The 16,292-nt window shown below is 40.6% G+C and overlaps 1 protein-coding gene across 1 annotated transcript in view; it reads right to left on the bottom strand.

The window, feature by feature from the left end:
• The window catches only part of LOC145769620 (insulin-like growth factor-binding protein 5), a 36,111-nt gene that overhangs the window by 9,058 nt on the left and 10,761 nt on the right, over positions 1-16,292 (bottom strand). Inside the window, exons 2-3 of the mRNA XM_082581290.1 lie at positions 15,136-15,242; positions 14,302-14,406 (exon numbers count right to left, since the gene is read on the bottom strand). Of these exons, the coding sequence (XP_082437416.1) occupies positions 14,302-14,406; positions 15,136-15,242 (212 nt within the window). The remainder of the gene's footprint in view (positions 1-14,301; positions 14,407-15,135; positions 15,243-16,292) is intronic.

The following is a 16,292-nucleotide window of genomic DNA, read 5'->3' as shown; positions in this document are numbered from 1 at the left end:
TACTAATTATTACGCCGCTTTCGTCGAATCTACGTCGCTAAACGACGAAATTGTGCAAACGCCTGTTGGATTTCCCTTCTACGTGTAGTTTATCATAAACGTGAAGCATTGCTCAAGAAGCTAATCTGAATCACCGTAGATAACCATAACATTCATATAGTTTCATCGTCAGTAAATATGTAAAGTGCACTTCACAATTTTTGACAACGGTCTGACAATTTATTATATTGCAAAGTTTTGGTTTATTCTTGATTTTTATAATTCTGTGTAACAGTTTTTTTCTAACTAGTTTCTATGGGACTAACAATTTGTTTCATTATACATTTTCTTTAGTATTTCAATGCCATTATTAAAAACATTACGTCCTTTTCACTTTTAAATAAAACATGGCAAGGCAAGGATTCAGTGCTGAAGAAATATTGCAACATGTTTTACTGGATTCTGACGACGAAAGCCAGGCGGATGATTTGGAGGATTTATGACACTCCGATTCAGATGAAGAAGCGGATTCTTCTCCGTCAACTTCCGCAACAGCGATTCCGATCGAGATTGACGACCAGTTACCGTCCATGGGCGATGTTCAACCGGAGTTTGCGCCACCACGACGGATTATAACATCGAAAAGACTGGTGAACAGCATAGATTCCTCTCTCGACATGAACAACTACGATGCTGTTGAGTTTCCCGATACACTGAAGTCTTATACAACTTTTGTAGAAAAGCCAAAGAACAGACAAGAGGGCGGCGTCAGCGTTACTTGGTCTAATGCGAGACCGGTGCACCATGGGAGAAGGGGCCGGCTAACATTATATCTGGCCCGACTGGTGTTAGAGGAGAAGCCAAAGAAGCCAAGACTCCTCGGCAAGCATGGGAGCTATTTTTTTCTTTAAACATTTTGAACATTATTGTTCAAGAAACAAATACAAAAATTGCCACACTTATTTCTCAATTGCCAGAGAGAATTTTAGATGACAGCAGGTACTGCTATTTTGGCCTAACCATCAACGAGGAGATGCTGGCCTTTGTTGGATTGGGGTATTTTCGGGGGCTTTTAGCACAGGCTGGTCATTCCACGGATGTATTGTTCAATCAACTGCAAGGGCATCCCGTGTTTAATGCAACAATGAGCAAGAACCGCTTTAAATTTTTATTTTCAAACATTTCGTTCGACGACCAAAATACTAGGCCGCAACGTTGGAAGAATGACCGGTTTGCCGCATTTCGAGTCGTTTTCGAAATATTTAACGAAAACTGCGGCAAACATGTCATTCCAGGTGACTACTTGTCGTTGGACGAAACGCTATACCCCATGAGGACACATACTGCCTTCAAGCAATATAATCCAAACAAGCCTGCAAAATATGGCCTTCTGTTCAAGTCGGTAAACGCCAGCAGATTCCCATACACATTTACGGCATCGGTCTATTCAGGTAAACCGAAGGAAGAACCATTTCATTTTTACGTTCGTGGAACAGAAGAAGTGGTAAAAGGAATGGTGATGAGCCTGGAACAACACGGTGACCTTCAAGGTCGGAATATTTCGTATGACCGCTTGTACACCTCCATACCACTCGCGCAGTGGTTGCTTGACAGGGGTATAACGTCAGTGGGAACCCTCAATGCTATACGTAGAGGAATACCCCTGGAAGTGAAGCAAGTGAGTGGTAGAGAGGAATTTTCGTACGAAATTTATTGGCAGACGAGTGAGGCTGACCTCAGCCTACATTCTTATGTAGTAAAAACGAAGAGTTCTGGCATGCGGAATGTGTTGATGTTGACGACCATGCAACCTCTATTGGGGATTACCAAGGATGACGGCAAAAAGAAGCCAGGCTTGTATAAGCTTTACGACTTCACAAAGGGTGGCACCGATATCATCGACCAAAGGATGGGTTCATTCACGTGCAAAGCGAAGTCCCCACGATGGACAACTACTGCGTTTGCTTATTTTTTGGATACTTGCCGTGTCAACGCATCTACAGTTTTAGCACTAAATGAAGGGACTGATCCACGCAAGCGAAAATCCTTCGACTTCGGTTGGGAACTGGCCATGGAACTCGTGAAGCCATTCATAAAGTCGCGATCTCTCCAGGGCCTGAACTATCACACCATACATAAGATTGAAGCAGTAATAGGGAAACAACCTTCAACAACAACTCCAAGCGGCAGAAGGGCCACTCTACCCCAACTATCGTCGATACGACGTAGATGCGACGTATGCAAACACGCTATTATGGGAGAAGGTGCCAAAGCCAGAAAAAATAAGCTACCAAAAAACCGTGGCCAATGTCAGTGCTGTGAAAAGCCTTTATGCCCTGCACATTCCACACGAGTATGTCAAGCTTGCTTTTGCGCAAAATAAACTATTTGAATGACTGCGGTTTTATAAACATTGGCTTCAACCACAGCCTAAATAAAACGCGGAGCTCAATGAAAGTTTTTCCTTTCATTAGACAGATAGCTATTTTTATGTTGATTCAACATATCAAGACGTTGAATACTTGTAAACATGCGCGGTTTTGCAATTAGATTGCTTATCAAAATCATCTATCCTTTTTTGTATAAAAAGTGGGTCATAATACTAATCGTAATACTCGATGTAAAATTCAGCATTTTTATATGCTGAAACAGTATTGTATTCATATTTTATAAACTCATTTTCTATTTAGAAAATATCAATATAATGCGGTTTGAACATGAATTTTAGCACGCATACAACGACTGATTTTATGACTTTTATACAAACAAGGACAGAAGAGAAGTAATCTAATTGCAAACCCGCGCATGTTTACATCGTCTTGCAATGTTGAATCCACGTCGAAATGATTGTATTAGCGTTGTATTCAATTCCTCGTATTATCGAACTGTAAATGTGCAGCCACTTGTAATTTCAATGTGCCTCATTGCACATTCCTAAATATTTCTGAACTTGTGTGTACATAACCTGACAGAACACAGGTTGCTTTACCATTGAATCAAGTTGAAAAACGTTGCTGCAAGAGCCTTGTGCCAATTGCAGCAGTCCGGTATTGCTGTAACCAAATCAAAATACTTATCAATATTTTGCTGCCAAACTGAAATTTATATCGCATAAACGCCCATTAGGCAGCTTCTTTGTAAAGTATTTCTCCAGGTTCACAATGATTTGACGCATAATAAATACTACTTTGAATAAATGTAAATATTGTTTGGATTTTAGTGTGTGACATATGAATCTTAGAGAGCTTATTGAATCCACAAGAAAATGACCCGAGGCATTACAGATTTTCCTTTTGACGAAAAGCGTTGTGACGTTCTTTTAATTAATGAACCGTAACTGTTTTATTTTGAATTTCTTTCTGACTTCTGTTTACGTAGAGCCGAGTTCACATTGAACTTACATTGAGAGACGCTGTTGCAACTACAATACATTGCATTTAAACCGCGTTTTTGTCGCATGATCTATTCGTTTCGTGTATTACATAATAGATTTGATAAACGCCACCCTGCTTCTTCAGCTGGTCTACATTTGCTAATAAAGCGTAGGAGTTGCTGTTCTTGGAACCGAGGTCACAAGATCATAATCCAAATTGGTGTGACACGCGTTCAGAAATCTCATTACTGCATGTAATTGATGAAGCATTGTTCTTTAAGGCAAGAAGCAACGTTATGTTTGAGCGTGGGAAAAGTTATTATTTTGCATGAAAAATATAGATTCAAATTGAGATTATGTAAAAAATTTTAATCACAACATTGCAATGTATGTTCTTCATTAGGTCTACCAAAAAATAATGGGTAAACTCATGCTACAATTGCTTTAATCGCAAAATAATCCAAAAGTCATAAGTCACCTCAACATTTCAACGTCTATGAGCAGTTCTAAAATTCACATAGTTTTAATTTTCGGATATGCTCAGCGTGAATAATTTTACAAAGTGAATCCCAAAGTTTGAAACCGTACCTTAAAAAATAACAGAGATATCACTCCTAAAGCATAAGAAGAATCGACAGCCCTTCCCCGAACTGAGCAAGACTCCAGGAAGCCCAACCTTGTAAGGGTTAAGGCTTTCATGATTTTAGTCTGGTATTCAGATCTGCCTCGAGCGATGATTTTAAATTAGTCGATCGAGACATTGCCAGTGCATTTTACCCAAGAGGTGATGTGCTCTTTAATTGCACCTTTAGTTGTTAAATTTGTGTTTAGGTGCTCCCCGGCCCTCGTCAACAACTGTCTGGTTGACATACCAATGTATGTCTGGTTTCAGTTGAGCAAACAACTAAACTTATAGACAGCATTCGAAAAATAAGGGATAGGCGACTTCAGTTGGAAATATCTGTGCACTTTAAACGTTTTATATGCAGGATGAATGTCACACAAAAATTTCTTTTTTATAAGTTTAGCTAGATTTTTACCAACCTTGTTGAATCTTTTCCTAAAAAGGTTTGCAAAAAATCTAGCTAAACTTACAAAAAAGAATTGTCGTGTGACATTCATCCTGCATATAAAACGTTTTAAGTGCACACATTTTTTCAACTGGACGCCAACCCCCTTTGCTCTTTCTTGAAATGTTGTCTATAAGTTTAGTTGTTTGCTCAACTCAAACCAGACATACATTGGTATGTCAACCAGACAGTTGTTGACGAGGGCCGGGGAGCACCTAAACACAAATTTTACAACTAAAAGTGCAATTAAAGAGCATATCGCTTTTTGTGTATCATGCACTGACAATGTCTCCATCGACTAATTTAAAATCATCGCTCGAGGCAGATCTGAATACCAGACTAAAATCATGGAAGCCTTAAAAATCAAGCGTAATGATCGTCTCTCAACAGGCAATTACTTGCCTGTGACCCGTCTTTCCTTTTTTTTGTGTTCTATTTGTTGTCACATGCTTGTAGTTTACACCTCATGTGATCTGTTTCGCCGTGTTATTTACTCGTAATCATTCATGTATCACTTGGTGAGTTTGTTCTTTTCAGTCCGAAGTCGTCGTCGTCGGCTCCAGCTCGCGTCCGAGCATTGGTTTGTCTTCAAATCGTATGTGGCTTTGGAGGCCCAGTCTATGACGGAAAGGAAGTGGACAAAAAGCACATTGTATGGAGGGTGGGGGGCGTGGTAGTTTTAGCTTTTCTTTTCTAGTTTTTCGTTTTTCTTGGGCTTTTTATATCCTGTTTGTTTCGAAAATTTTCGTACCTTCATTAGTTTTTTTTCTCCAGAGTGATCTGTCACTAGCAAGTTGTTCCCATGAATCCAGATCAATGTTTGCATAGTTGGGGGAGACTTTCAGCTGATCTTTGTATCTCATTTTTGGTCTTCCAGGGGGCCTTTTCCCTGTCTCTAGCTCACCAAAAGCATTATTCGAGGGAGCGTCGTTGGGTCTGTTCGCACGACATGTCCTGTCCAGCGAAGGCGATGTTGCAATATGGTGGTTTCCAAACTGGGCAGCCTAGCGCGATCAAGGATTGCATCGTTGGTGAGACAATCTTCGCAACGAGTGCCTAGCATTTGCCTCAGTTTCCTATGCTGGAAATTTTTAAGACGTTTGATGTCACGGCGGTATAATGTCCAGGTTTCACAATCATAGAGAAGGGTGGAGAGAACGACTGCTCGGAAGACCATAATTTTTGTACGGACAGATATAGCATGGTTGTTGAAAACACGATGGTTAAGTCTTTCATAGGCACAATGTGCTGCTTTTATGCGATGTTCAATATCGTTTGCACTTGTTGGTGCTGTTGAAAGTATGCTATCAAGGTAAGAGAAGTAGTCTACTTCACATAGAGGTCTTTCGTTGATGTTGATCTCTGGAGAGGTGTGATCTGGTGGCGTTTGGTTGAGTATCTTAGTTTTATCAATGTTAACTTCCATTCCAAAATGTTTATTTTGTTTATTTGCTACAGGCTTACAGCTGTGTATATAATGTTTGTTGAATCTTGATTAGCCTAGAGCCCTAGATCAGGGGTTCTTAAACTTTTTTAAACACGACCTCTTAAAAAAAATTTTGGATAGTGTGGACCCCCTTCATGGCCTAGTCCGAGAAATCTTTTTTGATCATTGGACATGACGCAATAAAATTAAAATGAATTGGTAACAAAATTTATTTCCATTTGAATAAGGACCTTTTGATGATCCTCCTTTTAGGGTGAAACAGGCTGTCAAGGGTTTAGAGAGTAGTAACTACATTTGATTTGAGGTAACAAAACTTATGTTTCATTAAATTTAAGAAATAGCGAATGCAGATTGTTTTTCAATATCTTCGATTTAATTTCATTAATGTGAAGGATGCTTCTGTTTGTCTTTAACAAGAACATGAAATTGTGGCTTCGTCTTTGATAGGGTAACAAGCATGTCATCCTTTGCATCCAACCGGTTTCGACTCTTTGTTCTGGTAGTTAGGCTATCAAGGATGAAAATCCTGATTCACATAAATATGTAGGCTAGTCGTAAAAGGGATTATAGCAGCCATGGCTTTCTTTACCAAAAGGGGATATGCATAAACCTTTCACAATCTTAACCTAGCCCAGCTGACGTCTAGCTTAGCTGCAACTGATAAAATTTTGCAATGTTGAAATAGCGGCAAAAACAATTATGTGAAAAGTGATTACAAAAGTTGAAACTCAAACTAGAAATCATCAGCATTGTTTGAAGTTAATATCTTTTCTTTTGAAAAATTTATTCTGTTTTTAAAAGATTTCCATTGGGCCTTCATGGACCCCCTAAAACTAGTCCGCGTACCCCTTGGGGGTCCATGGACCCCAGTTTAAAAACCCCTGCTCTAGAGTAATGGCTTTGGGGAAAAATTAGTTTTGAAGCTCTGGGTTAAAATGAAACGCTTGCTCCATTTTGCTCCCTGGTTGGAAAAAACAAACCATCTTTTTAAAAACCTTGAAAGGTGAACATGAATAATTTTCAGCAAGAGAGAACCTTTATACTGATATGATAGACAGACATTGAAACTGAAAAAGTTTTCATAGCAAATTGTCTAGAAAATTTATTGTCTTTTCTGTTGGACCGTTTTGCCTCTTTCCTCCTATATTCTATGCCAACAAAAATGATTAAGCTCTATCCTTACGATAAAAACGTGTCTAAGAGCTGATTGTAGATCAGGTCACCAGTTATTACAAACTAAGGTTTTGCAATACGAGTGTATAAAAAAAAGAACTGTGATTTATGACGCAAAAATTTCGAGACAAATTATGTACCTGAAATTGAAAACAACTCGAAATTTCTACCTAAGGAATCTACGTGGCATTTGAGAAACATTCACCCGGTGGAGGCTGACAACAGTGATTTCCGATCTTTTTTACCCTTTGTGCCCTGATAAGACATATAGGCCTACGTCTCCTTTCGTTCAAGTCAATTTATGGAATATGTAAAACTTTTCTTTACTCAATCAACGGTTGGGACAATTTTTGAGGGTAACACTGCGTTTAAAATGGCGCGACGGTAGCCACTAAAACATGTTAGTTCCCAGTAAAATCCCTATTGCAGAAACGACACAATCAACCAATCAGAATCTGAGCCGTTCGTGACGCTCGTGACATCAAGATTGCATATCCTGGAAAAACAAAAAAACGCAAAATTGAGTAAATCAAGTCAACGCTTCGCTGTCCACTGAGTGGCGTAAAAGGTTAAGTAGTTATTTTGATGACGTCGGTTCGATACCCACCACTGCCATACCCTTTTTTTTCTGTAATTACCAAACAAAGTTCGAAGCAACAACCAACTCTCTGGCTGAGTATTAGAAGGGTCACAATTGGACGGCAGCTATTTAAACATGTTATGATTGGTTGGCGGTGTCGTTGCTTCAATTGAGATCTTACTGTGAATTAACATGTTTAAGTGGCTACCTAGCGTGACAGTTGCTGAAAGTTGATAATGAAGTAAATGTGGTCAAGAAGCATTTTGGCGATTTTAAAATCAATATGGATTCAAATTCTGGTAAGTTTTTTTATAATTTCAAATAATGTTGTTATCAAGTCGTGTTTCAAGTTTGTGTTGAGTGATTTTTATGAATTAAACTGCTTTGGGGACCTAGTTGTAAGGTAAAATTGAAATATGATATATCTGTCCTATTAGGTCAGGAGTTCTCAACCTGTAGTAGTACGCGAACGTTTTTCAGGTAGTATGCAGGTAGCTTCCGTTGTTTTGGGACTCATGTTGTCAACCTCCTCGAGGTGAGTCCTGGTAACTGCACAAAACAGGCTAATGATAACAAACAGAGACACATCAGGGCGTCTCTGGGGTGGTAAAAGGATAAACTCTCGGCCCCAGAGAACGAATAAAGAAGCCAAAAGTCCCAACATCCTACAGCTTAACGTTGAAGGCCTCACGACTGCTAAAATCGATGTCGTACAAAGAGTAGCTCAACAACAAAAGGCCCTTATCATCATCCTCCAGGAGACCCACTGCCACAGCGCAGACAGGCTAGTGATCCCAAATTACTCACTAGCTGGGTCAATCCTAAGCAGGACACACGGCTTAGCCACACTTGTCCACGAGAAGCTGAACTGAAGATTGGTTGAACAATCCCCTTCAGGCTCAGAAATTGAATGGCTAAGTGTGGACGTCAACGACTACAAAATCGTATACATCTACAAGCCACCTCCCTCGCCATTCACTCCGACGGCCATCCCAGTGTACCCCCACCTCTGCCTCTATGCTGGCGATTTTAATTGCCAGCACGTCGACTGGGGATACCGCATCACTAGTCCTTCTGGTGCACGTCTGGCTAACTGGGCATCAAATAACAACTATGCCCCACTGTACAACCCCAAAGACGAAGCCAGCTTCACATCCGGGCGATGGGGCACTGAAACAAACCCAGACATGACCTTTGCTAGCATTGGCAACGACAATCAGCTTTCGGACAGACGTGTGCTACAGAAGTTCCCTCGGTCCCAACACCGACCTTCTCTCATTACCGCAATACCGCTCAAGACACCAATTCCGAGTGAACCAGTCAAGCGGTGGAACTTCCGTAAAGCCGACTGGAATTGCTTTAGCCTCCTTACCAACAAGTTCACAAATGAGTTACCTCCACCTAACTGTCACAAAGTGGACAAGGCCTACCAGAACTTTTGCAACACCATCTTAACATGTGCCAAACAAGCCATCCCTCGCGGTCGTAGAAGTAACTACACTCCGTACTGGGATGCAGAGTGCGAGCGCCTCTACCAATCTTTTGTTAGCTCTTCAGATGATCAAACAACACCCTTAGCCGCCAAGGCTCTTCTGGAAAAACTCGATGCAAAAAGAAAAAACGCTGGACAGAGACCATCCAATCTATCAATCTTTCGCACTCAAGCCGTACAGCGTGGAGCACACTCAATAACCTTACGGGACGATCAAGACAATCACCCCGACAATGTCCCATTCCTACTAATAAGATTGCATCTCAGGTAATAAAAAATGGAATATATAAGCCGTGTGACCGTACCTCCGATTGGTTTGTTACCAAAGAAGTGACAAAGCTTTGGAAGATCAACACACCTGACCAGGAGAGCATTTCTAGCTCCTTCTCACGGAGCGAATTCAATGCTGCCCTCAAGCACCTAAAACCTGGTAAGGCCCCTGGTCCAGATAGGATATGTCCAGAGCTTATCATGCACGCTGGTTATGTTCTAAAGTCCTGGTTATGTCGTCGATTTCCTGTCGTCCTGCCTGCGCTGCCTCAAGATTCCTAAAGTATGGAGAAGATCTCTGGTCGTCGTGATCCCTAAGCCAAACAAACCACTAGACGATGCAAAGAGCTATCGCCCCATCTCCTTGCTCTGCATCCCTTTCAAGATCCTTGAGAGACTGATCTACGCCCGTGTCGAACCAATAGTCGACCCACTGCTTCCCAAAGAACAAGCTGATTTCCGACACGGGAGGTCAACTGTAGACCAAGTCACACTACTAACTCAGGATATTGAGGAGAGTTTCTCGGCAAAAAAGAAAACGGGGGCTGTTTTTATCAACCTAACAGCAGCCTATGACACTGTTTGGCACCGTGGCCTAGTCTACAAACTACTCCGCCTACTCCCTGATAGGCACATGGTCAAAATGATCATGGAACTCATCCACAACAGGAGTTTTACCCTTACCACCGGAAGCGGAAAACCAAGTAGACTGCGGCGACTCAAAAACGGTGTCCCACAGGGATCAGTCTTGGCTCCCCTCCTTTTCAACGTCTATACGCACGACCTACCATCAACAACATCTGACAAATATGCAAATGCTGATGACTTGGCCATCTTGTACTCTGCGAAAGACTGGCAATCATTACAAACGACGTTGAGCAAAGACATGACGACCATATCTAGATACCTTCATCAATGGAAACTGAAGCTCAGCGAAGGTAAAACTGTGACGGAAGCCTTCCATCTCAACAACAGGGAGGCAAAACGTGACCTGAAAGTGACAGTTAAGGGCAAAGTTCTGCCGCCCTGTCCAGAACCAACATATCTTGGGGTTACACTTGATAGGTCACTCACATACCGTCACCATTTACAGTCATTACGCAAAAAGCTGACATCTCGCGTCGCCCTGCTGAGACGTCTGGCAGGCACAACTTAGGGTGCAGGTGCTGACACCTTGCGCACTGCAACCCTGGCTCTGGTTCACTCCACTGCTGAATACTGCGCTCCTGCCTGGTGCCGCAGTGCCCACACCCGCCTCATCGACAGCCCAATCAACGACGCATTGCCAACTGTGACTGGATGCCTGCGCCCAACTCCAACAGAGTATTTACCAATCCTTGCAGGCATCCAACCTGCTGAGCTCCGCCGAAAGGGAGCCACCATACACCTGGCTCGCCAGGCGGGAGATCCTAACCACTTGCTTCATGCAAAACTCAACATCCCACCTCGAGAAATCGCCCCGGCAACTAAAGTCAAGACACCCCTTTGTGCCAGCTGCTGTTGAATTACTACATCCATTCAGCGATCATCCCATCAGCGCAGCACACTTCATGGAAGATACTTGGAATGCAGCGTGGTGCGCCACCGACACCAAACTACATGGTTTTATACCCCACCCGGTGGCACGGCCCCCTGGTATGGACCTGCCTCGGCCGACTTGGGTCAAGCTCAACAGAATCCGAACCGGAGTCGGTCGCTTCCATTCCAACATGCACAAGTGGGGTCTGGCTCCCTAATCGGCCTGCGAATGCGGCGCGGAGGAACAAACTGCTGACCATGTCGTTCTCCAATGTCCCATCTACAAGACACCAAATGGAACGCATGGTATAGCAACGCTGGACGAAGCTACACTCACCTGGCTTTCCACCACCTGCCCTGAAATTTGATCTAGTCTCAAACGAAAGAAGAAGAAGGAGTTCCCAGCCTGTGGTACGCGTACCACTAGTGGTACGCGAAGGTTTTTTAGGTAGTACGCGGGTAGCTTCCGTTTTTTTCACAAAAACCTGGATTCACAATTTTATATTTTGTTTATCTGGTTTTGTTCACAAAAAAAAAAATTCCCGAAGCCTATTCTTATTGTTACAGAACTATTCTTGTTGTTTCGTATCATTACGATCTTCAAAATACAGGTCATGTCAATTGTCAACAAGGAGCACAGTTGCTTTAAAAAGCCGTACAACGCTGTGGGACAGTGAGCGTTAATTATGTCAAATGATTGCTTTTGATAGATATTATCTACTGTTTTATTTAAGCTACAAATAACGTTGAATAATGCTAGGTGCAAGCTATAAATAGATGGGAATGAAATATTCAATAACAGTGACAAGGAATGTTAACCAATAAACATCTGGCTCAGTATGGCCTCTTCATATTCAACGCTAGCATCCCATGTTGTTCCACAGCTACTGATTGTCCCTTCCACGTGGGAATGCGAGCAGGGATTTTCAGTCATGATGCACATCAAGTCAAAAAATCGAAACCGATTAGGTGCGCCCGGAAATGACTTTCGATGCGCTGTCAGCAAATTTACACTGAGCATCGACCAATTGGTGGACAGTAAACAAAAATCTTGTTAAATTTAGTTGTAGTGCTTTAATGTTATTTTATTACGTCAATAGTATTCTTCTGAATAAAATATGATGTGATCAAATTAGTTGTTCTGCAAGAAGTGGTACGCTTGGCAATGCAGAGCGTAGAAGTGGTACGAGATCGTAAAAACGTTGGAAACCCCTGTTAAGTGATAAGTTTATCAACTACAGTACATAGCATTTTCAAGATCTGTAATCCAATTTTTAATACTTTTATGTTGGAATTACACCTGGAATCTACTAACAATTTTCACTACACCAGTAAACAAGCAGTTCTACATTAACTTACTTGTCCACATTTCTTCAATTTCAGTTGGTATGTATATTGATGTGTTGAATAAAAAAGCATCAGCTTTGTCCCATAACCCCAATGTTTGAATAAAATATTCATCTCAGGTACTTTATGTTGTTATCATCAACATTTTATGGAAAAAAGAAACTTCTAATACCGGTAGTGAAAACTTGCAACATGGAATTGACATAGACAATTCTGAGTTTGATGTTGATGATGCAGATTGTGTACCAAACATCACCAACTTGTACTTTCATCGATGTAAGGAGGAAAAAAATGGGATTCAGTAAACTCAATCGAGTCAGAATATAAAAACTCAACTAAGTCAATCCCTATCAAGACATTAGACTGGAGTAAGCTGGTCACTTTCCAGCATGTTCTGCAAAAATAGACAACTTGTAAAATCCCATGATGCCCTGAAAAAATCAACATGTATTGCACAAAATGTGAACATTTGTGCTGTTTTGAAACAAAAAAAATGTTTCTACAACTTTTACAACAAATGATTGTACTTTTTTCAACAGTTGAATTAGTTTTATATGTTTTTGTGAACCATTTATCGTGTATTTGTATTTTCAATATTGTATTTGTACTTACGAACTATAAACTATTAGGACATATTTGTCCTCTTTGCAAATAACAAAAACTAGCCGAACACACTATGAGGACATCTATGTCCTATTAGAATATAATTAATGTAATTAGCAGAAAAAGTCTAAAATGCGTTTATATGTGTTCAATAGTTCATTTTTTGAGAAAAATAAACCATGAAAACATTTTTGTTGCAAATAAATAAATCAAGGCTTAAAGGATTAAAGATGTAGATTGTAGCCTACTTGTAAAGCTGCAAATATTTTTGTGATCGCCTTCATGAACAAGATAGGGTTCAAGACACGTTCGACAAACAAGATAATTTCTCTCAAGCAATAACTGTTTACGCCTAGTAACTGAAACGATTTAAAAATACAAACTTTTTCTGACTTTTCTTTGTTATAGAAATTATTTCTGTTTGAAAGTTTTGAAGTGAATATGAAAAGAATATCCTGAATACTTAATACGTTTATTCGTTGGCTGATTATTGCGCGGCTTCGACAGCCTGTCGTATTTCTTCTCGTGGTGTGCGGAAGCTTGTGGTTTATTAATACATTTGGAATCGACCACATTCCAACCAAACAGGATCAATTTTAAATCTAAGAAAAGTAATTGGTATATTGCATGGAAGCAATGACCTCCGTGTCCTTTTTTAATTTAAATTTTGATGAAAAAATAAAAAGAGAGAAAAAATGAGAAAGAGGTGCTGGGGTTTACGGTCTCATACCCTGCACAGGCTGCTGCGTGTCTAGCCTAGATGTAATTACAATTCATTAATGCATAACCTTTTCCATCTCTTATCGTGCTAAACGACGTGAAATGACACTTTTCAGCGGCCTTGCCAATTCACAGAGGGGTTTATCTTTGTTTGTTGTGACGAAATGCGTTAATTTTTGTCCCGATATGACGAAAGGCTTTACGACGCATTTGCAATCACCAAGCGAGTTTATTGAGATTTTAGTGAAGCTTGTAGTTTTTTCTTTATTCAAAGTTCAAAGTTCTTTGACAACTGCAAGCTGAAAAACTACCACCCCATTATGCTAAGATCAAAGTTTTGCTGATTAATCTCTCAATCAAAGCAAAGATGTTAACTTCCTAGTTGTTCTGACGACACCAACCGTGAAAATGCCACCATATTAAAATGAGGTGATAAACTAACAGTTTTTTCAAGTTGTTATTCATCGTTTTTCGTTTTTAAGGCAACATGTAACGAATTGACTTGTGGTGATATAGTTTTTTCTTCTTATTTATGTCTGAATGTAAATATTATAAACCGTTCCACCAAGACATGCAATATTCGATCGACCGCTCTGTTGTAAAACTGACACCTCAGGTTTACCATAGTTGATAGTAAACTACACAATCGTAAATATAGCCTACGCATCCATTGCTATCCACTCGTATCCATATCAGTAACCACTGCTTGCTTTATGTTGGTCGACCTACCTGCAGAGCTTCGTAGTATCCATTCCTGTCGCACTCTGGCACCCAGTCGTGTCTTAAAAAATATTCCTGGCTCCACACCTGATCGTAGTGGTCGAAGCAAGGTTCCTGATCAAATCGATTATAATTAAATGACGATTAATCATTCTCGAAAGGAAAAGATTGTTTCGTTTTATTTTAATCAAGAAGAATATAATAATTTGTTTTTGACATAAAGGCTTCGATACAAGCTACGCAGTCTATTTTTGGTAGCCTATACAAATGAGAAATATTCTTTCGTTAGAAAAAAGAAAACTTGATAGTGGCGAGCAAACAGCTGCTTGATCTAAATTATCTTTTGATTATTATGATACAGCAATGAGCTGCTGATACTATACACTTCTTGTACTTGTTCTCATACTAGCGCTGTAGAGTCGGGCGAAAAATGTACGACTCTGACTCCTCTGTTCATAACTCGCCGGCTCCGGTTTCAGTCATGCCAGAGTGTTGAAGGTTTTCAGATTATCTTAAATTTTTGTCTTTTTTCATTTTTTTAACATTTATTTTCACTGAAGAAGATCGAAACTGAAACGGCGACTTTCACAATGACTGACAAGAACAAACATGACTGTTTCTGATAAAATTTTTGAGCGCAATACGGAAAACAAGATACAATATTTTAGGAATCAGCCTTTTTTCAACTACTCCGGACACGCCACCCCATTCTTTCACCCTCCTGACTTTACAGCCCTGGTGTATACACAGATTAGGTTCACTAGTCGTAGTTTTTAAAACAAATTACTTTCTAACTTATATCAAGAAACAAAAAATAAATATGCAAATCAAGATAAAGCTTACCGAACGATAGAGGAACGACACAGGAGCCGGAGGAGGTCTGGAGATCCTTGGTTTTGCGAATCCTTTTGGAGGGGACACCCGAGAAGGAACATAGACCAGGTCATCAGCTATACATAACATCATATTAATTCTGAAGCACTTGGCTTATAATGTTGTTTCCATTATCAGTTAATTTGAACAGTTTCTGTATCTTGTCTGCCCTTTGATTACGACCTGCAGTGTACAATTTTTTTTAAAGTAAAGAAGCCTAACGTTAATGCGAAATTCACCCCGAACATACAAAACTGTCTTCAGCATACAAAAACGTCACACGAAAAATGGAGCGTGTTTGTTTTCGTTTACCATTCACACAATTTCTGGTGTGAATATTTTCTCAACATTTTCTTTGCAAACGTTTGCATTTTTGAAAATTTGTTTTTATCGAGCTGCTGGCAAAAGATGCGAGACAAAGATGTTGCTGTCAACGTCAGCACTCGGCGTCGCGGTGAATCTTAATTAGCTGCAGATGAGCTAGCACAGGGGTTCTTAACCAGGGGTGCACGCGCCACTAAGGGGTGCGAGACCTGTGCCTAGACGGTGCGGGGATGCTGAATTATCAAGGTTTGTTATGATATGACGTAAGAAGCAAAGTTGTTTTACCAGGTTTCAACAAAAATTTCGAACTGCAGGCGACTATTACTTTTCAGCCAATCCTAGGAGGGGTGCGAGAACTGGTTGGTAATTTCAAGGTGGTGCCGACAAGGCAAAAGGTTAAGAACCACTGAGCTAAGACCTTAGCAGGATTCACGTAGAAAGAAGTGAATAACAATAACTCCTTTTCAATTGCGGCAAAATGCCACAAGCTTTATTTGCTAGCGAGAAATGAGTGAATATTCGACTGTATCACGGTATCACTCATTGATATCCTCTTCCGGACAATAATAGTTGATTTTGCAATTATAGCGTGATAATCATTCTAGGTGTGAAGAGAGGGGCGTTCTTCCCGGCTATCAGCACAAGGCTGAGCACTCGCTAGTACAGCGAGTAGCTGCGATTCGCTAACCATAACGGTGTAGCTTCCACGCAAGCCATTCAGACTACTGGCATTGGACATAGACTACTGGCTATGTCCAATGCCAGTAGTTGATTGGAAAGTACTGACGAGCCCAGCCTCATGG

This window comes from Aplidium turbinatum, chromosome 4 (assembly GCF_918807975.1).
Source record: "Aplidium turbinatum chromosome 4, kaAplTurb1.1, whole genome shotgun sequence".
Lineage (NCBI taxonomy): Eukaryota > Metazoa > Chordata > Ascidiacea > Aplousobranchia > Polyclinidae > Aplidium > Aplidium turbinatum.
Note: the sequence above shows the minus strand (reverse complement) of the source record. Positions and strands in the feature narration are given on the sequence as shown.